Consider the following 20,516-nt stretch of genomic DNA (forward strand, 5'->3'; position numbering starts at 1 on the left):
TATCTTCAAAAAGCTGTTTTACTATGGAATCTTTAGGAAATATTTTTTAAAAAATATTTTGGATATGGCAAAGATATCACAATGATATTTGGGGGGTTTTGTTTTTTCTTACTGTAGGGATTCATTGCTTTTCTGTCTTCCAGGCAGGAACAGGAGAGTCACATATGGACAAAATTCAGTCCTCCGTGTGGAGTACATGGACAGAGGCAACCCTGGCCCTCACTCTCCCTGATTCTGCCCTCCTGCAAAAACATGGGATTCAATCAATTAATCTGGAGAAAGAAAATCCGATCAGGATTACGTGGGTGGAGATTGGGGCATGTGATTAGATACTGCTTTCTGATTGGATACTAGTCAAAAGGTGGAGGTGGGGGCGTGGTCTGGGAGGTGCATAAAAGTTTTTGCGGAGCCAGAGAAAAAACACAAGAGTCCTGGAGCCCAAGGAGAACCATAACGACATGCTGAGGCTCCGAGCACACCGGACAACTGGACAAATCCTGTAAGTCCCACACCACCCTGAGCACCTGTGCAGATTCAGGAACAATTTTCTGTTTTTCCTCATGAACCAATTTAGGACTTAGGGTTTGTCTCTCAGTGAATCCTGAATATTAAGATTTCCACTTTCTTTCTTTCTTTTTTTTTGGGGGGGGGGTGGTTCCAGGGATTGAACTCAGGGGCACTCAACCACTGAGCCACATCTAAGCCCTATTCCATATTTTATTTAGAGAAAGGATCTCACTAAATTGCTTAGCACCGCTCTTGCTGAGGCTGGCTTTGCATGCATGATCCTCCTGTCTCAATCTCCAGAGCCCCTGGGAATATAGGCTTGTGCACACATGTCCCGCATTTAAAAAATAAAATAAAATAAAAATAAGTTTACATGGACTGCATTCTTTTATCTATTTATTTGGCAGTGCTGGTGATTGAAACCAGGGCCTTGTGCATATGAGGCAAGCATATACCAATAGACCTAATCCCCAGCCCACCATTTATTAATTTTTTTGTGCTGCTGAGGATCAAACTCAGTGCTTCACACATACTAGGCAACTGCTCTTCCACTGAGCTCCAGCCCCACCCACTTTAAAATTACTTAAGTAGATTGCAATCCTATTTCAATCTAATTGATTAGAATTCTATCTTCTTTTTTTAAAGGAAGATTTATTTATTTATTTTTACTTAATATTTATTTTTTAGATTTAGGTAGATACAATATCTTTATTTTTTATTTTTATGTGGTGTTGAGGATCGAACCCAGTGCCCCACGCATGCCAGGCAAGTGCACTACTGCTTGAGCCATATCCCCAGCCCTGGAATTCCATTTTCTGATAATAAAAATATTTATATTGTGCATCCTTAAAATTATACTTTTTGCTGTGCTTGGTGGCATATGCCTATAAAACCAGCAATTTAGGAGGTTGAGGAAGCAGGAGGAATAATGTTCAAAGCCAGCCACATCAACATCAGGTGCTAAACAACTCAGTGAGATCATGTCTCCAACTAAATGCAAAATAGGGTTGAAGAAATGGCTCAGTGGTTGAATGCCCTTGAGTTCAATCCCCAATACTATCCCTCCAAAACATGATACTTTATGGCCTATGTGTCTTGTAATTTTATAATTTGTTTAAACATATTAAACAAAAACCTTAAAACCATATTATGTAACAATTCACAGACTCTATTCTAATTCATTTTGTCTCTTCACTCCCCATAAGATGGCAGAATCTCACATGGGTAACAGATATCCATGTGACTCTGCTGTAATTTCCAATCTTTTATAATGTGGGTACATACTTTATATTTGCATATTTAATGTTTTAAAATTATAAGTAACATCATCCATTTGAGGGCTAGTCCTTTCCCAGCCATGGTAGTTGTTGAAACTGAGGAGCCTACTGTGTTATGATACTTCACTTCCCATTTTATAAGGACAAAATAATAATCAAAGGCTTTCCCCCATTACGGGTGATGTGAGCTTTTAGACTCCCCACTACCCCCTTACCAGTGGCTGCACATGTATGAGATAGTGGCCTTTTCCCTGGACCATTTTTCAGGATCCTTTTTCTTTCAGACTCCCCAGGATGAGCACCCAGTCCCCACCCACGCTGCTGGAGCTGGCAGGGCGCAGCCTGCTGAGCGACAAGTCCAGGGCCGTCCTGAATCTGGAGGACCTGCCCATAGAGCTCTTCCCACCACTCTTTGTGGAGGCCTTCAGCAGAGGACACACTGAGGTCCTGAAGAAAATGGTGCAGGCCTGGCCCTTCACCTGCCTGCCCCTGGGGGCCCTGATGAGAAAGCCACAGCCGGAGATGCTCCGAGTGGCACTGGATGGGCTGGACATGCTGCTTGCCCAGCAGGATCGCCCCAGGTGAGGGGGACCCAGGTGGCCTGGAAGCACCCTGGGGACCAGGGAAGTGATGGCTGTGGGTGGGGAGACTGGGTGCTGAAGAGTGCCACAAGAGAGGTTTTGGAGAGGCCTTGCCCATGCTGAGCCCCATCTGGGAATGTGACCCAAATGTGGAGGGTGCTTGTGGCAGCTGCAGTGACCCCTGAAGAGGGCTGAATCTGCCCCTCCCTCAGCTGCTACAGGTCAGCAGCCTGTATTGGAGGGAAGTGGGTGGAGAAAAGCAAGACAGAAGAAAGAGGTGGGGCAGGGGGCAGCAGCTGAGAGGGGAAGGAAAGGGCCTCAGGGCTGAGACTCTGCTGTGGTCCCCGCAGGAGGTGGAAACTGCAGGTGCTGGATTTGCGGAATGTTCGGCACAACTTCTGGAGGATGTGGTCAGGAGCCATGGTTGATGCCTGCTCACCAGAGGCCATGAAGAAGAATCAAATGCTGAAACATGGTCCAGCAATGGGAGCTAAGCCACCCTTGAAGGTTTTCATAAACTTGAACCTCACAAAAAGTCCCCTGGATCAATTCCTGACCCACTTGTTCCTGTGGGTCACACAGAGAAGGGACAGGCTGCACCTGTGTTGCAGTTGGCTGAAGATCTTTGGGAAACCCACAGGCCACACCAGGAAGGTCCTGACACTGCTGCAGCTGGACTCTGTCCAGAAGGTGGAAGTGCACTGCACCTGGGCGCCCTCCACCTTGGCTGCTTATGCTCCTTTCTTGGGCCAGATGAGGAACCTGAGGAAGCTGCTTGTCTCCCAGGTCCGTGTGCCTGCCCACACCTCCCCAGAGGAGCAGGAGTGGCTGCTCGCCCAGCTCACCTCACAGTTCCTCAGGATGGACTGCCTGCAGACGTTCTGTGTGGATGGTTTCCTCATTCTCAATGGCCACCTGGAGCAGGTACTGAGGTGAGTAAGGGGGGTGAGCATCTTCTGCAGACCAGTATCAGTAAATATGAAAGGGCACCTACTGTGTGCCAGCCACTGACACTCTCATGGTAAATGAGACACTGGAAGGTAAATAACCCCTCATCTGTTCCTATTGTATCCTGAAGCTCCTTCTTCTAACCTGTGTTAGAGCAAAGGGCTAAACCAGGGTCCATGATCTGGGAGGTGCCACCATGCTGGGAAACCAGCTGATGGGGACAGGATTTATTGAGGTTGGTTGAGGTTCCTTTTCTGGGAGGCCTGTCTAGCAACAGAGGTGCAAAGCAGGGTAGAGGAGAGGGCAGTGAAGGAGGGGAAGTCCCTACACCTGTACCCCAAACAGGGAAGCTCTGTGCTCTCCAGCTGGTAGCACAGAGACCCACCTCTAATGCTCATGTAAGGAAGGCAGTTCTGAGCTCCAGGTAGTGATTCTGCAGTCCAGGGTGAGGAGCAGGGATGGAGGCCTTGCAGAGGGAGCAGGATGTGAATCCTGCGGGGGTTAACCCCACTAGGTTTTGACACATCTTGCCTGGTTTATCCTTTGTACATGACTCCCCTTGACCTCTTCTGACCAGAGATGTGGCTTTCTGCTTGTTATTGAGGATGGGGATCTTAGAGATGGTGGATCCACCTGGTCACAAAAGTGGTGGGAAAAGGCTCAGACTGAAATGCAGTGACCTGAACGGGCAGATTCTGCAAAATGCCAACCATATTCAGATGGCCATGGAGACATTGGGTTTAGGCCAATTCATTTTCTCCCTCAGAACTAACTGCCTTGTTTCTCCGTAGGCACCTGAAGACCCCCCTGGAGGCCCTCTCAATAACCAACTGCCCGCTCTCAGATTCCGACTGGAATTATCTCTCCTGCTGCCCAAACACCAGCCAGCTCAAATGCCTGGATCTAAGGGGCACCAAACTGACCAATTTCAGTCCAGAGCCCCTCCAAATTCTTCTGGAGATGGTTGCAGCCACCCTGAAGAACCTGGACTTGGAAGCCTGTGAGATGACAGACTCCCAGCTCCAAGCCATCCTGCCTGCCCTGAGCCACTGCTCCCAGCTCAGGATCTTGTGCTTTTTCAGGAACCACATCTCCATGTCAGTCCTGAGGGACCTGCTGCTTCACACTGCCAGGCTGAGTCAGTTGAGCATAGAACTGTACCCTGCCCCTCTGGAGAGCTATGATATGCAGGGTGCCATCCACCCAGGGAGATGTTCCCAACTCTGTGCTGAGCTCACAGCAATAGTGAGGGAATTTAGGCAGCCAAATGTCCTTGTGTTCTGTACTGTCCCATGTCCTCAATGTGGCCGCATGTTCCTCTACAACCAGGGCCTCATTCACTGTTCCTGTCCAACAGCTGCCTAGTTGGGTGTGTATAAAAAGGTATCTTCTAGGCAACTGGAGGTATAACCAGAATGTAGTATGATTGTGAAGGAAACTTAGAGCCCAGCATTTCAGACACTGTTTGGAATGTGGATGGGGAAAGGAAACTGAAGCAGGAGACACATTGGAAGGAACCCCTTGAAGATTGGACCCTCTGTATAGAGCCATATGTGTCTGTATAGGGTCATAATTAGGGACCTGGATTTCTAGAATGGTATTTAGGCTTCATGCACATATGAAGAAGCTATTTTGTTTCATGGATGGTCCATAAATAAATAGTCAGAAATGAATGGAATCTCAAGGTTAGTCTTCTCATGTCCTGTGTGATGGATTTTCCTGGATTTCTAATTTAAACCTTGGGATTCTCCAGGTGCTTATGGAGAAAGATGGCCCTGGGTTCTTGATGTTCAATGAGGTTCAGCCCTGGGAACTCAAGGTATCAAACTGATATTTGGCCATTATGTGTGCCATCTACTCTGTGGTTTAAGGCATACAGGTGCCCACAGCAGGCCTGGAACATTCTAAGTGGTCAGTGGAATTGGAAGAAAACCATTCCTCAGGGGACTTCAGTGCCCTGACACTTCAGTGCCTAGACACTTAGCACTGGCCCCTCCTTGTGGGTCTCTGTGTAGACCCAGAAGCCTTGGGTCCTGGGCTTTGGCTGCACTGGCAACAGGCCAGAGCCTCTGGGCCTCACCAAACCTTGCCTGCCATCCTGCTGGGTAGTCTTTCCTCAATTAAACTAGCAATGTGTACCAATAAAGGTATACAGATTACCTTTCAGCAAAATCGTAGAATCATATACGTAGATGACACTTGCAAACATTCCTAACTCAAACTGAATAAATTACAACCTCTGGTGAGGTGGGGGCTGTTCATGACTGATGGATCTTCCTCGAACACTTCCAGTCTCTCCCTACCCAGGGACACAAGATGGCCTCTTTTAATCAGCAGATGGTGAGAGGATGAGTAAGGATAGGGTAGCTCTGGGGAAATGTGTGACCCTGACTTGCTACCTGGTCTGAGACCAGGATCTCCTTAGCGACAGCTCCTGCTGAGGACTCACACTGGTGGGGTTGTGCAGTGACCTTAGCCTTAGCTGCCCATCTGAGGAGAAGGAAGTCACCCAATTTTTATTTGAAGTTTCTTAAAGCTGCCTGTGTGTGTGTTTTAATTTGAACCTGAAGTTTTCTCCACACATAGTGAATGGGAACCTAATTTGATGTGTAAGCGACTGCAGCTCCCTCTAGGAACAGGTAGCAGAGTCCCAGCCAAGCACAGCCAGCCCATCTGGCCCCCACACAGTGATCTTTGTGCTTCACCACTGTTTATGGCACTTGCTTTCCTAGGGCTCTAAATCTAGCTTTCACGTGGGGCAGGTGGAAAGTTCAACAGCATTCATTCTGCACTGCTGCTGGATTTAGGATTAAATAAAGGCAAGGAAGATCTTCAGTACGAGATTTGTCATCATTTGTTCTTTTAAGGATCTTCATGACCAAAAAGGGACTTGACGATATTCTAGTGTGTCCAGACTCCTTGAATTGTATAATTACTGTAAGCTGCATGTGTCTCCACACAGCCTGGGGATAAAGCACCCAGACTGCTCTTTGAATTCCTCATGTTTTCACTGTAGGTTCATGTGTGCTGTGAGACAGCCCACAACTGTAGGATGTCATGACAAACAGGACTGGGTGTGTGAGGGTGGCTGGGTCAGAAGGGGACTGGGTTCCACTCCCTGGAGTGCTAATCAAAGATGCACATTCCTTTATGCATCTGCATCAAAAGAGTCTAGATCCCTTTCTGGAACACGGGCCAATTTCACCTGTATAATCTAGGAACCCAGAACCCATGCTTTTCTACAGAAATGAATGAACTTCATAAAAATTAACTGAGGGCCTGGGGACATAGCTCAGTTGTAGACCACTTGCCTAGCATGTGGAAGGGCCTGGGTTCCATCCCCAGAGCCACAAAAGCATGTAAACAAATAAATGAATAAATAAATCCAATATTGATGTGACTCCAGGGGGAAGTTTTAATTTGAAGAAAATTGTCTCTGTGAGGAGTACTTAACAAAGAACCAGGACCCAAATGAAAACAATCGAATACATTTTTTAATTGGTATGCACAGGCATGTAAAATTGATGTCCTTAAAGATTTTTTTACCAAAAACAACAGAAAATCAGATTGGGAGTGAAGGGAAAGTGAGGAACAAGAGACAGATAAGCAAGAAATGAAAGACAGAGACCAGGCAGAGATACACATGAGAGTTGATTTTTCACACTTGACAAGTAAAGGCCATCTCTCTATAGGAGAGAGGGACAGAACAGGGTTCAATTCTGGGACTTTTATGGTGGAGGATCAGGAATCAGTGCCCAGTGGGTTCTCATGCAGATGGTTAAGGGTTTGGTTGATATGAAGGTTTGGTGAGACTTTCTCAAATGCCCTTGGGCAGGAAAGTGAAATATTCTCCTTAATATGCCAGGTGTCATTCAAGATGGCCATCCAGGTGCTAAGCAATGACCTTATAGTGAGAAATTGATATGACTCCATTTTTGAAATAACCAGCCTCTACCTCAGAGCAGGGCCTGTCCAAAGCAGGGGGGCGGGCGGCGGGGGGCGGAGAATGATCCAGCATTTCTAGGCACATAGAATGTGCCTAACTGCAGTGACCAGATAGCCTTGACTCAGCAATGCAAGACCAAAGAATGCTTGAGACTAATTTCAGACCATAGCAACAACCAATCAGAGTGAGACAGGGAACATACTTGAAATGCCAGATGACCCTCCTAGTAGTTTTGGTGATTGATAACATGTTAGCAAACCATGTAGTTTACTGCATACACGCCTCACAGCTTAAACCAATCAGTTCAAATGTATCCACCTTTTGAACTAACCAATCACCCTTACCCAACTTGTTCCCACCAGAGAATGTGCTAATCAATGTTAAGAGTTTTTGTTTGATTTTCCCACTGTGTGAAATGATTTGCTGTGTGATGTTGTGATGCATAGAATATCCCCCCAAAAATTATAAATCATCACTGAATTAAGGGCCAGGACTCACTCCCTGGGACTGCTGCATCCTAAATGGTTCTGAGTCCAGGCTCGAGCTTGCAATAAAGACTCTTGTGTGATTGCATCAGATTTGGCTCCTGGAGGTCTAGTGGGGTATGACGAATCTGGCATTATAGTAGGTACTAAAACAAAAAGAAAAATTGGAAGGGAGTTGTTAGAGACACAGCAGAGACTCCTAAAACCTTACACTACCATTAAGGACAGGGACAGAGAAGCAGGCTTTGGTTCCCCTACAAGGTAAAGGGTGTTTGGGGGGATTGACTCAGCAAACAGGCTTGAGAAGTATAAGATTCTTGCTTAGTATCTGGATGGCCATTTCAAGTGACAGCAGCCATTTTAAGGAAAAACTTTTGCTTTACCACCCAACCCTAAACACCCATATTAGGACCCACCTGGCTCTGATTCCTGAGCCTCCCAAGATTGGGTTCCTTGGTGTGCCCAATCTCCCCTTTGAGGTTCACAGAGTTTCCCCGGGGCCCCAATCTGGATTCCGTCATGGAACCCGCTTCTCTATTCTGCCGAAGGCCCTCTCTGCCCCCAACACCAGACATTTCATCTCCAGTCAACCTAAAGGACCTACAGTTCCTGGGAAGTGATGGTTGATCATCTGGCATTCTATGTGGTTGGGGGCACCCCCAGGCACAACATTCACAGCTACTGCTGATTCCTCCTATCTACTCAGTGTATAAGTGCTCATTTATTTGGGTCCTGGGTTTAGAGACAAAACCACCAAGGATGATTGGGAGCTGTTCCTGTGAGACTACCTCTCAGCCTTGGTTTAATCTCTATGGACTTTCCCCCATCTATGGGTATCTTTACCTTATATGGGCTTTTGCCCCTCGTACATTGTCCTGGCTGGGTCTGAAGTACCTCTATGGGATCCTGGTCTTACGCTTACCCAGCAGGGTTGACAACCACTTGAGCATAACCATGCTCTCAACTAGGTGACACTCAAGACTGGGGGATGGCCCACGTTTAAATTCACATCCTATGTCTCATGGGTGGCTCCTCATCCATTCCCTCCCAGAGTCCTCTAGGCTGCCTCCTGGCTAACCTAGGGTCTCTCTCACCCCAGATCTAAACCCCGCAAAACTTACCTGCTTGTGCAATCAAATCTGGCTTCAATATCCTTTGAATAATGACTCTTAATTGCTGCTTGAGGGCACTCTAGAGCCCAATGTTATCAGGGAACTCTTCAACTATTGTGAGTGTTCAGGAAAATGGAAAGAGATGTCATATGCTCAGGCCTTCTCCTTTCCATGTCCTAATCCCTCTCTCTCTAGCTCTTGCTCTCCCACACAAGTCCTCTCAGCCCTCACCTCCCCTACACCTTCTTCCAAAGGGACAGAAGATTCTACCCAGGACTCCTCCTCCTTTGACCCACTGGGTGAGACACCCACCTTGCCACAGTTCTCTTTCTGATGAAGCTACCACAACAGCTGGCCCCTTGGCCCTTCCAGCTTCTCTCCTCCTGCCACGTGCTCACAGGCTGCCACTGCCCAACCCACATCTCTGTCTGGGGTACATGGTATAACCCAGGTTCATGTGTTTTTCCCTTTATCAGATCTTTCCCAGACAGAAAAGTGGGCTTGGTTCATACTTCAAGCCACACCACATATATCAAAGGGTTTCAATATCTGACTCAATCATATAATTTGACCTTCCATGGTGTCCATATGATCTTGTCTAACACCCCCCTGCCTGAGGATCACAGGTGAGTTTGGGAGCAAGCTAGAAATTATGCTGAATACATTATACATCAGACCTCCCCTGCCAATCTGGTTGACATTGAAGCAGTCCCTGACCAGGACCCCAACTGGGATTAGAATTTTCCTGAGGAATAACTAGTAGAAACCAATGCATTACTTGCCTCATGGCAGGACTTAGAAAGGCAGCCATAAGGTTATCAATTCTGAAACACTCCAAGAAGAATTCCAAGATAATAATGAAAACCTTCAGCATTTTTAGATTGATGACTAAGGCTTTATTACAATATATTAATCTGGACCCTGAGGCTCCAGATGGGAGACAACTACTAGGGACATAATTTTTCTCCCAGATTTTCTCTGATATTAAGGCCAAACTAAGACACATTGAGAGGAGGCCCCTAACTCCCTAAGTGAGGTTCTGGAAGTGACCTTTAAGGTGTATAATGAGGTAGACAAGAAGGCCTGAAAGCAGAGATATCAGATGCTCGCTCAAGCCATCTATCTGGCCTCAGCATCTATGATTGGTTCCACTGGCCCAAGGAAGAGTCCCTAGGGTCTTTTCAGATCCTGTTTTAAATGTGGTCAGATGGGTCATTAGGCTTTTACATGTCCTAAGCCTTGTAAGCCTCTGGGTCTTTGTCCTAAATGCCATCAAGAGGGACACAGGGCCACTGACTGTCCCCAAGCTCATAGGAGCCCCCGGACATCCAGCCCTCCTGGTTCCCTTTTTCAACTCTTATAGTGGCTGAAGAGGATTGACAAAACCCAGGTCCTCATCACCCAACCACTACCATCACTCCATGGAAACTCAGGGCACTCTAGATCCCAATGTTATCAGGGATCTCTTCAACTACTGTGTGTTGAAGAGATAACTTCAGGGCAACTCTGCGTATTTCAGGTAGGCCTGTCTCCTTCATCCTAGACACTGGGGCTACATATTCAGTCCTCAAGGTCTTCTGGATGCCAACTACCAACCCTTGGAGACACCTAGCCTTGTTTGTGTTTGTGGCTCTCTAATTTTTACTCATTCCTCTTTGGTCAATCCACAGTGTCCTGTTCCTCTTATGTGAAGGGACATCCTCACAAAGTTGGGGGCTATGCTCTCCTTCTCCCCTCATAGTCGCTTCCATGCAGACTCACCGGGTGCTCCCCTGAACCTCATCCTTACCTTAGGACCATCCCCTACTCTGTTGGCCAGTGCCTTCCCATGACCTGCTTCTGAGGTGGACGTTTCCAGTCCTTCTATCACCTCACACCATGAGCCCATTCACATCTGTCTCAAAACCTCCTCCATTTTCTGCCCAATCACAACACCTGCTCTCCCTCCTTGCTGATGCTGTCCCTCTCTTTGCAGAGATGCCTTGATCACATTCTTTCAACAGCTTTGCTCTTTCATCTGGGTATTTGGGCTGCTTTGGTCCTTGGCCTGAGGGCCCAGGACAATGACCACACACCTTCCATTCACCTAGGACTCTTCTTTACCACACACTGGCCTCCCTTGGGGAAGTGACTTTTCTCTTCCTCAACCTTCCTTCTCACAACTCTATTTCATAGAGATGGCAGTGACAAGTCTCCACTCTAGAGACAAAAGTTAACTTAGATCTTGGCCCAGCACCAAGATTCTCGACTTCCCATCACTTTCCCTTAGCGAGTTCACTCTTGGGTCTTGGTTCTCAGCTCCTCTGTGGAACTCATGAAAGCCCTGGCCAGGCACCAAGACTCTCTATGGCAAATCCTGGAACTAGGGAAGTAGCGGGTGAGGACTCCCTTCTCTCAGTCCCAGGAAGGCTTCAGCTCTGGGGCCAGAGAATTGTGTGGTGGTGACCCCTTTTCACTCTGTCCCCTCCGTCACTCTGGTTTTTCCTAGAGCTGGGGACACCTCCCTGTAGCCACTCCAGCAATCCAACTTGCCTTGGGAAACTCCCAATCCAGAATCCCATCTGACTCACCTCTCCACTGCCCCCTCACCCACATAGCCCCACTTCATTTGGCTCCTGAATAATTCAACTTTCCATTCAGTCTTGGCCCTTTTATGACTTGGACAATGATCACCTAATGGCACCTTGGAGCCCAATATTTTATGGAATCTTTATAACTTTTGAAAGCACTCAGGAAAATGGAAGGAAATCCCTTCTATGCAGGTTTCTCCTCTGTCCAATCTAAGCCTTCCAGGGCTCCTCTTGATTCCCTGCCCAGCTTCTACTTGCCACTAAAGCTCTGGATTCCTCCAGAGATCCTCCTTCTAGACAAACAAGGACCCATAAACCTCCTTCCTTCTTCTATTGGCATTGAACATTGTAAAGCCCTGGGCAGCAGTGTCCCTGGCCAAGGCCATACTGAAGATAACATTGAAATACAAAGGACAGACTCAGCTGGATAAGAGGCCTAAGACTAAAAAAAAAAAAAAAAAAAAAAAAAGTGTCAATTTAAATCTTCCCTTGGCTACAATACAGAAGAAAACTTTCTCTCTCTCCCCATCTCCCTGACATCACATGCCCTTTTCACCTTTATGTGGTTGAAAAGCAGGGGTTTGCTCTACATGTCCTTAGACACATGCTGGGACCAACCTTTGCCCTGGATCATTTATCTATTGAAGGGTCTTGACCCTACTGTTCGGAGATGGGCCCCTCGTTGCTGCAGCCTCTGCACTCATGAATGAGATAAAGAAACTCAATTTTGGGGCCCCACTCAGCATCCTGGCTCCCCCTCACCTAAAGGAACTCCCCACCTACAAGGGCTTATATTCCTTACCCCCTGAAAGCAGAGATATCTCTATAGGTTTTTCTGGTGAAAGATCCTACTCTTAATTTCCCCACCTGCTCACCCTTAAACTCTGCGACTCTCATTTCCCCTCCTCAGGAGTCATCCACGTCTTCTCCTCTTCCCCATTCATGCTTAGAAACTCTGGAGAACCTCCTTCCCCACCCCTCCCACACACAGGAATGCCTCTCACTCCAGGCAACATATACATGGTTCACAGATGGCTCCTTCTTCCTTCAGGAGGGAATTCACGAGGAAGGGTAGGCAATAGTCTCTCTAGCCTCAGTTGTGTAAGAGCCTCCACTCCCAATATCAGCAGGCTGAACTTGTTGCCCTCATCAGAGCCTTCACTTTGGCAAAGGGAGCCCCTCTCAATGTCTACTGCCCCTTGAATTACATTTAGACTGAACTAAACTCCTTCCTTGGCTCTTCCTCTGTTTCAGGCCCTCCCAAAGAAGCCACTCGACACCTCCCCTTTGAGCTTCTATATGGACAGCCCACCTCCCTGCTCAGCTCACCACCCTCTGATTCTCCACTACCTCTTGTTCCTCATCTTTTCTGGCCCCTTCTTGCATACACTAGGATCCTTCTTTGGCAACACAGGGATGTTGTTCTGGCAAAGCCAATTCTGCCTCTTCTCTTTCCCCCACTCTGTCTCCTGGTGACCTGGTACTTTTACCACTCCCAAAAGCCCGCCGCCTCCTCTCAATTCTCTGCAAAGTGGACTGGACCCTATCAGGTCATTCTTACCACATGTTTGGTGGCCCACCTTGAGGGCATCCCATATGGAGTTACTAACCCCCATTTAAAACAGTCCTCTCTGCCCTCTTATACAGTGAGACCCACAACCCCTCTCAAGCTGCGTCTCTCCAAGGTTGAAACCCAATCTTCCTTTGGTCTCTGAGGACCATGAGGAAACTACAGAACCATGAGTGCCATCCTTCCCTTTTTCATTTTTGCCTTCCTCATCTAAGTCGAGGGTAGGGACAGGCATCACCTGCCTGCCACTCTGACTGCCTCCTACTTCACTGATGGCAGACGGGGGGACCCCAAGAGAAACAGCTCACCAAAACGGGGGAGTCATCAAAGGTATCTCTAAACATGTTATGAACTGTTTACCCTGGAAACTGTGTCTCCTATGACCAGGTGGCTACCTGATGGCAGCCCTGGGGAGGAAGTGCCCAGAGTCTTTTGTTCCCACCCTGCCCTCTCGTCCTGGCTTCTCGCCCTTTCTCTTTCTTTTGGAGGCATAGTGGCTCCAGAGCCAGGTTGCTTGGGTTTGAATCTGGGCTCAGCCATTTACTAGCTGTCCCACTTTGAGTAGTGACTTCACCTGTCTGAGCCCATTCCCTTCTGAAAAGTGGGGCTGATATCGAGGCCTTTCTACGGAGTTGTTGTAAGGATTAAATGAGTTCATCTAAGTCAGGTGCTCAGAACAGAGCCTGGGTGAGTCCTATGGAGCCATCCTTGTGGAGATGGTGGTGTGGTGGTTATTATTAGCAAGCCCTTACTCAGCATGTGCTCCATCGTTAACATTTTTCTAGACTGGAGGGTTTAAGGCTTCTTCTTAAATTAGTCAAACACTCAAGTGAAATCCTACAGTCAACCCAATAAAGAAAGCAGAGTTCAAGAGGCCTCCTCTGGTCATATCAGGGGTGGGCTCAGGCCCCTTCCTTGGATGTTTGGATAGTGAAGCTTCTCAAAGTTGCCTCCGGCCACAACAGAATCCCCCAGTTATTAGAAAATGCAGTGTGGGCTGGCACAGTGGTGCTTCCCTGAAATCCCAGCAGCTCAGAAGGCTGAGGCAGGAGGACAGGGAGTTCAAAGCCAGCATCAGTAATTTAGCAAGGCCCTGTCCCTCAGTAAAATGTAAACAAAAGGGCTGGGGATGTGCCTCAGTGACTAAGCACCTCTAGTTTCAATGCCCAGTACTAAAAAAAAAAAAAAAAATGCAGATAAGCCCCCCCCCCCCACCTCTGGATGGGTCCCTGGGGAGCCTGCATCCAAGCACAGTCTTCTGGTGACTCTTCAGCACCAGAGCTTCACTCAAGTTCCAAGTATCAAATACTCCATCTGGGGGTGGTGGCACATGCCTATTGTCCCAGTGATTCGCTGAGGAGGCTGAGGCAGGAGAATCCCAAGTTCAAGGCCAGCCTCCGCAGCTTATGAAACCTGTAACTCAGTGGTGGATGACAACCTTGGGTTCAGTCCCCAGTACAAAAAATAAAAAGTACCAGATGCCACCGGAAGGCCCCCTCCAGCTGCCTCCTCTTCCTCCCCTCTCCTCTGTCGGCGTGGTGGGGTTTACACGGTGGCAAGCCTCTCTTCCTGTCTGCCCTGAGGACGGTGGAGAGGAGCGTGGCATCCAGTGGGGCGATGGCCCTGCAGCCTGGAGGGTCCTGCCACCGGGTGGGCCCTGCTCCTAGTCCCTGCACCTGCTGCCACCTCCTGCTCCCTGCCATGGCAGGCTGTGACCGGGTCTAGAGAGGTCCCCAACCCTAAGTGGAGTGTAAAGACCCCCATGCCACCCTAAATCCAAATCCAAACGGCCCCTAACCCTCTAGGAGCCCAGGGAAGAGCCATGTCCTGATTCTCCCCACGATGGTGACACTGAGGTCTAGAGAAGTCCCAGTTCCGCTCAGCCCAGCTCCTGTCCCCTCGTGTCTGGGGTGGGGTGGGACTCCCGTTGGTCCGGGCTGAGGCTGACCCTCTGGCCACTGCCTCTCCACAGGCCTGGACGAAATCCAGTGCTCGCTGCCCCTGGAGAACCGCAGGGTGGCGCTGCGGCAGCTCTTGAAGGCCAGCTTCAGCGAGTGCAAGTTCAGCCTGTGGCTCACCCACTTGTTCATCATCGTCTTCTCGGGCGTGGCGGTCTCCATCGCGGCCATCATCTCCAGCTTCTTCCTGGCCACCGTCGTGAAGTGCTTCCAGAGATGCGCCCCCAACAAGGATGCCAAGACGAGGACGAGGACGAGGATGACTGAGCCCCCTGCTCGGGCGCGTCCCTTGGCAACCCCCAGCCAGCGGAGCCTCTCGGAGAGGCAGGGGAAAGCGCTGAAGACAGGGAGGCACCAGCCACCCTCCATGAACAGAACAGAGTCTCCTCAGGGAAGGGGACTGGGGCACCCGCTAGCCCCGCCCATCGCAGCGTCCAGAAGCCTGGGGAGCTTAGGTGGGTCGCTCCTGAGCAGGGCCGACTCTCGGTGCAGGCTGCGGGGCCCGGGAGGACCCAGCCGGGGTCTCTGCAGGAAATGCCAAGACGCATCTTCCAGCCCTTCTTTCTGGGCCGGAGCTGTGCTTGGGAGACCAGCATCAACCTCTTCCCCCCAAGGCCGGGAAGCTGCCCAGGCAGCGCTCCAGTTCAGAGCCTCCTCCACGGAAGCAGGATTCTCTCCATATAATAGGCCTCAGCAGCCTTGGAATGTTGTATGGAGAACAAATCAATCTATGTGCAATAGACCTTTGTGACCCTCCCCACTTCCCTGTGTGGATTCCTCATCCCCAGGGGGGTGAAGCCCCTGGGATGTCGTGAGGGTGGGACTCTCCTGATTGCCCTCAGAGTAGAGATGCCAGAAAACCCCTCACTCCCTCAGCAGGTAGGACACAGCCAGAAGCCAGCCATCCATGAACCAGGAATGGGAGTTCAATCTTGACACCCCCATCTCCCAATTCCATCTCCCAGAACTGTGGGAAATAAATGTGTTGTTTATAAATCACCCCAGGTGTGGTGTTCTGTTATAGTGGCCCAAGCAGACTAGGAGACCCCATTCAGCTAAAGTGGAACAAAGTGTATGCCTGTAATCCCAGTTCCTCCGGAGGCTGAGGAAGAAGGATCACAAGTGAGGCCAGCCTCAGCAACCCTGTCTTAAAAAAGGGAGGTGGAGCTGGGCATGAAGCTCAGGGTTAAAGTGCCCTGAGTTCAATCCCTGGGTCCTTGAAAAATTAATTTTTAAAAATGGTTATCAAGGAAAGAAATGAGAACTGGCCACAGGCCATTCACTGCTATTGTTTTGGTAAGTCACTGGAAAAAACCTTCATTGGTATAACGCAAACCCTGACCCTCTTCCTGAGAGGCAGCAACTTGCAGAGGAGGGACAGTCACTTTCTCTCTTTGGAGTCACGGTGCTCCCCTTCCCCCAGCCCCTCCTGAGTCCTCCTCAGCCTGTCCCACTGGGCCATTCTACAGACCCTGACTCGTCCTCTCTGGAACTTTTGGAAAACTTTTCTTGTAGTGGGCTGTGATAGGTAGCGTTTTTTAGGATGTGGAACGCAGCACTTTGGTTGGAGACCATGTGAGACAGGTTGTGTGTCCCTGGGTTGATGCAAGACATCACATGAGCAGCATTGGACAGGCTGCGACAGAATCTTGGATAAAAGGCTCTCAAGAAGCTCCTGGGATATTTGGGGAAAACATTTCTCCTTTGTTACTCATAATGGATATCTTTTTATTTTCTCTTTGCAGCACTGAGGATTGAATACAGGAATGCTCTACCACCGACCTACATCCCCACCCCTTTTTAAGGTTCCAAGTTGCTGAGTTTGGACTCTAAATTGTGATCCTCCTGCCTCAGCCTCCTGAGGAGCTGGGATTACAAGTCTGCACCAATGTGCCCAGCTTCATAATATATCTGCTATATTTCCTTCATCTCTCGACTTTTGCTTCCATTAATAATTATTGAGTGATTGCTAAATGCCAGATACTGCTTTAATTAAGAAAGACAGTCCTGCTCTCTTTGGAAGGCCTTATATTTTTATGGGTAGGACATGAGACCAGCAAGGAGCCAAAAGTATCATTGCATGTAGAGAAACTTTCCACAAAGAAAATCAATGAACTCCTGTGATAGAAAGTAATTTGACAGCTGCTCTAGAGCAGATAGAGGGCACATTCTTCAGGGGTCTCTGAGAAGTAGAGAAACAGAGTCAATAGGAGGTGTAAAAAGAGATTTACTATAAGAGATTGGTTAACACTGTTGTGGAGGCTGAGGAGCAGGAGCCGTGGCTGGTGAGCTGGAAGCCAATGGTGACATTTGATCCAAGGGTAGGAAAAGCCCCAGCTCAGCAGTCAGGGGGACAGAGAACAAATGTCCCCTTTCTCAACCTTCTTGTTCTCTTCAGGTCCTCAGTGGAATGGATGATGTCCAATACATGAGGAAGGGTCATCTAAGTCACTCTACCTATTCAAATGTTAATCTCATCCAGAAACACCCTCAGTGGACACACAGAACTAACCAAATATCTGGGCACCCTGTAGCCTAGTCAAGCTGACATATAAAACCAGTATTCCTGTGATCCGTAGCCTTCAAACCGGGTTCTGATTCCCTCTTCTCTCCCCTCCCTCCCTCCCTCCTTTCTTCCTCTTCTTCCACTCTCCTTCCCTACCCTTCTTTACCCTCGTCAACCTTGAGGAGACTCCTGGTCCAGCATTATGGTCACCAGCAGAGATCCTTGGCTCAGAGGGGCTGTCTTCTCACAGTCCCTGGGCAGGTAGAGAAGTGAGCAGCCTCCTCCTGGTCTCCATGGTTACCTCAGCACCTTAGGGAGCTGCCAAGTGGGCTCTGATGTCGGGGAAGGTGGCACTTCTGTTGAGAAAACCACGTAGACACACAGAAACACGTCATCCTGAGCCATGAGACGCTGCTAGAGTTTCTGTCTGAAAGCCCCAGCCAACACTTACACCCTGATGGGAATGGAGGCTCCTGGGGGAAGGTATTCACTCAGGACAGAGGGAGGCTCCACTCACATTGGGCCATGCAGGAAGGGGAGAAGACTCCAGAAGAGCTCAGTGGGAGGAGTTCAGAAGCCAGGAGTCAGACACTACTTAATGTCATCATCTCTGTCACCTGCTGCTCACAGCCTGTCCACACACTCAGCCGGGCTTGTGTGGAGCAGCTGCCATCACCTGTTCCCCATCCCCAGGAGCACCACTCTCTGGGTCACAGCTGCAGGCTTGAACCCTTCTCAGCCCCATTGAAGAGTGTGTTTGTCCCATAATCCTCAGGAGGTGGTGCCCAGGCAATGGACATGGTGCTAGGTCCTGTTCTAGTGGGATCTGGAGGATGAAGTTCCCACCCTGTCTCCTCTAGTCTTTCAACCTGCCTCCCAAGGGTCACACTGCCTCCCAAGGGTCATGGTACCAGCCCTGTGCAGCAGTCCCTGAAGGGGTTCATGAGTGAGGCAGGGTCAGTATTTTCCACATCCCACAGTTTTAGCATGAACATTATTCTGGGGGGAAAAAGAGGGGTTTTCACATAATGCTCAGTGGAACCATTACTTCCTGGATATAAAATTCCTTTGAAAAACTGGGAACAAGCCATGTGTGGTGGTGCACGCCTGTCATCCCAGCAGCTCAGGAGGCTGAGGCAGGAGGATGGCAAGTTCAAGGCCAGCCTCAGCAGCTTAGCAAGACCCTGTCTAAAAAAAAAAAAAAAAAAACCTTAAAGAACTAGGGATGAGGCTCAGTGGTATTCCCTTGGGTTCTATCCCCACTACCACAAAAAATAAAGGCATATTTTTTCCTTATGCCAGTGTCTATATATGTTTTAATATTATCACTAGAAATTGCCATTTTTTCTTTTTGTGAGTTATATCTAATCACGATAAACTGGGACAATAAATGGGGTGCGTGGTGATTTACCTTTTACACATGGGTGTAGTTTTGAAAAGCTGGTTTGCTCTTCTCTGTAGAGTTCCTGATGATGTGGCTGCTTCCCAGCACACGGAGTATCCTCACAGAGATGCCTAGTAGTGATTTGTGCAAAGAAAAGAGCCAAACAAAGCACACCTGTTCCTATCAGAAAGGATCAAAAGTTCAAGGCCAGTCTCAGCAATTTAGGGAAACCCTGTCTCAGAATAAAAAAAAATAAAAAGGACTGGGGACATGGCTCAGTGGTAAAGCACCTGGGTTCAATGCCCAGCTTAAAAAAAAAAAAAAAAATGAGTCTCTTTTTTCCTGTCTTCTCATTTAAACTTTGCAACTTGTCTTGCAGGGAAGTCTTTAGATGAAGAACACGGTGACATGGGGCCATACATGGTGCCCCAACTTAATGCCACTTAACGATGTAGCCTGGGGTAAATTCTGATTGACTGTTTTTCTACTTGCACTCTAGAGTTTTATCCTTGAACATTTCCTTTATACGTATTGGAAGTTACCACTTGTAGGAACCGTCAGACCAAAATATTTAACATTTTCTCCTTGGTTTTTTGGGCTTTTCTGCTTTAAAACATATATACCACTATTTATATCTTGTTAACTGAGGGAATGTTGAATCTCTTTTAATAGAACTGAATTAAGTTAATGGTTTTATAGAAGTTAATATTTGTTTAGGCAACTACTGGTGCAGATATTGTACTGAATTTTGACATTTTTTATTTTTGTAATAATAACGGGTACAGACAGATAAAATGTCAAGTGAAAAAAATGTTTTAAGAGTGCATTAATATTTTGTCTTAAAACTAATTTTATTACAGCTGAGTGGAGTGGCACTTGCCTGTGATTCCAGCTACTCAGAAGGCTGAGGCAGGAGGATTCCAAGTTCAAGGCCAGCCTCAGCAACTTAGCAAGACCCTGTCTCAAAATAAAAAATAAGGGCTGGTGAGACTGGGATTGTGGTTCAGTGGTAGAATGCTTGCCTAGCATGGATGAGGCACTGGATTCGATCCTCAGCAAAGCATTAAAAAATACATACATAAAATAAAGGTATTGTGTCCATCTACAACTATGTGTGTGTGTGTGTGTGTGTGTGTGTACACATATATGTGTATATGTATGTATGTGTGTGTATATATATATATATATACATGGGCTGGGGCTGTAGCTCAGTGGAAGAGCACCCCTGGGTCCTATCCCCAGCCCCAAACACCAACAAATTGAATAAAAATCTCTCACAGTCAAAAAATATATTTTACTAAGATAGCCACCATCTCTGTACCTTGGCTATAAACTCCTTTTTAGTGGCCTCAAGGTTTAAGTGACTCATTATTTGCATAAGTGATCTGTTCAAACCCTGTGCATGATCTGAGAAGGAAACCCCTTGGGGTCTTCTTTTCTTTTTCTTTTTTCTTTGTGATAATGGGGTAGAACCCGGGGCTCTGCATGTGAGGCCAGCGCTCTACTCCTGAGCCACATCTGCAGGCCCCTGTGGGTGTCACCTGCCTGCAACCAACAAGGTAGCTTTGTTCCTAAGTCCCCAGGCTAATAAACACACCTCCAAACTTTAAATGTTTTTCCGTGGAAAAAAGAGAGTTTAAAAATGAGAAAGACCACTGTTCTCTGCTGTTTG

The 20,516-nt window shown here is 48.0% G+C and overlaps 1 protein-coding gene across 1 annotated transcript; it reads left to right on the forward strand.

The window, feature by feature from the left end:
- The first annotated feature begins 2,078 nt into the window (after positions 1 to 2,078).
- Positions 2,079 to 19,291, forward strand: LOC144249318 (PRAME family member 20-like). The gene is made up of 5 exons (XM_077791574.1): positions 2,079 to 2,365; positions 2,716 to 3,297; positions 4,105 to 4,505; positions 14,969 to 15,409; positions 19,224 to 19,291. The coding sequence occupies exons 1-5, from the start codon at positions 2,079 to 2,081 to the stop codon at positions 19,289 to 19,291; spliced, it is 1,779 nt and encodes a 592-aa protein (XP_077647700.1).
- Positions 19,292 to 20,516: the final 1,225 nt, after the last annotated feature.

Source organism: Urocitellus parryii, chromosome 11 (assembly GCF_045843805.1).
Source record: "Urocitellus parryii isolate mUroPar1 chromosome 11, mUroPar1.hap1, whole genome shotgun sequence".
In the NCBI taxonomy this organism is placed as follows: Eukaryota; Metazoa; Chordata; class Mammalia; order Rodentia; family Sciuridae; genus Urocitellus; species Urocitellus parryii.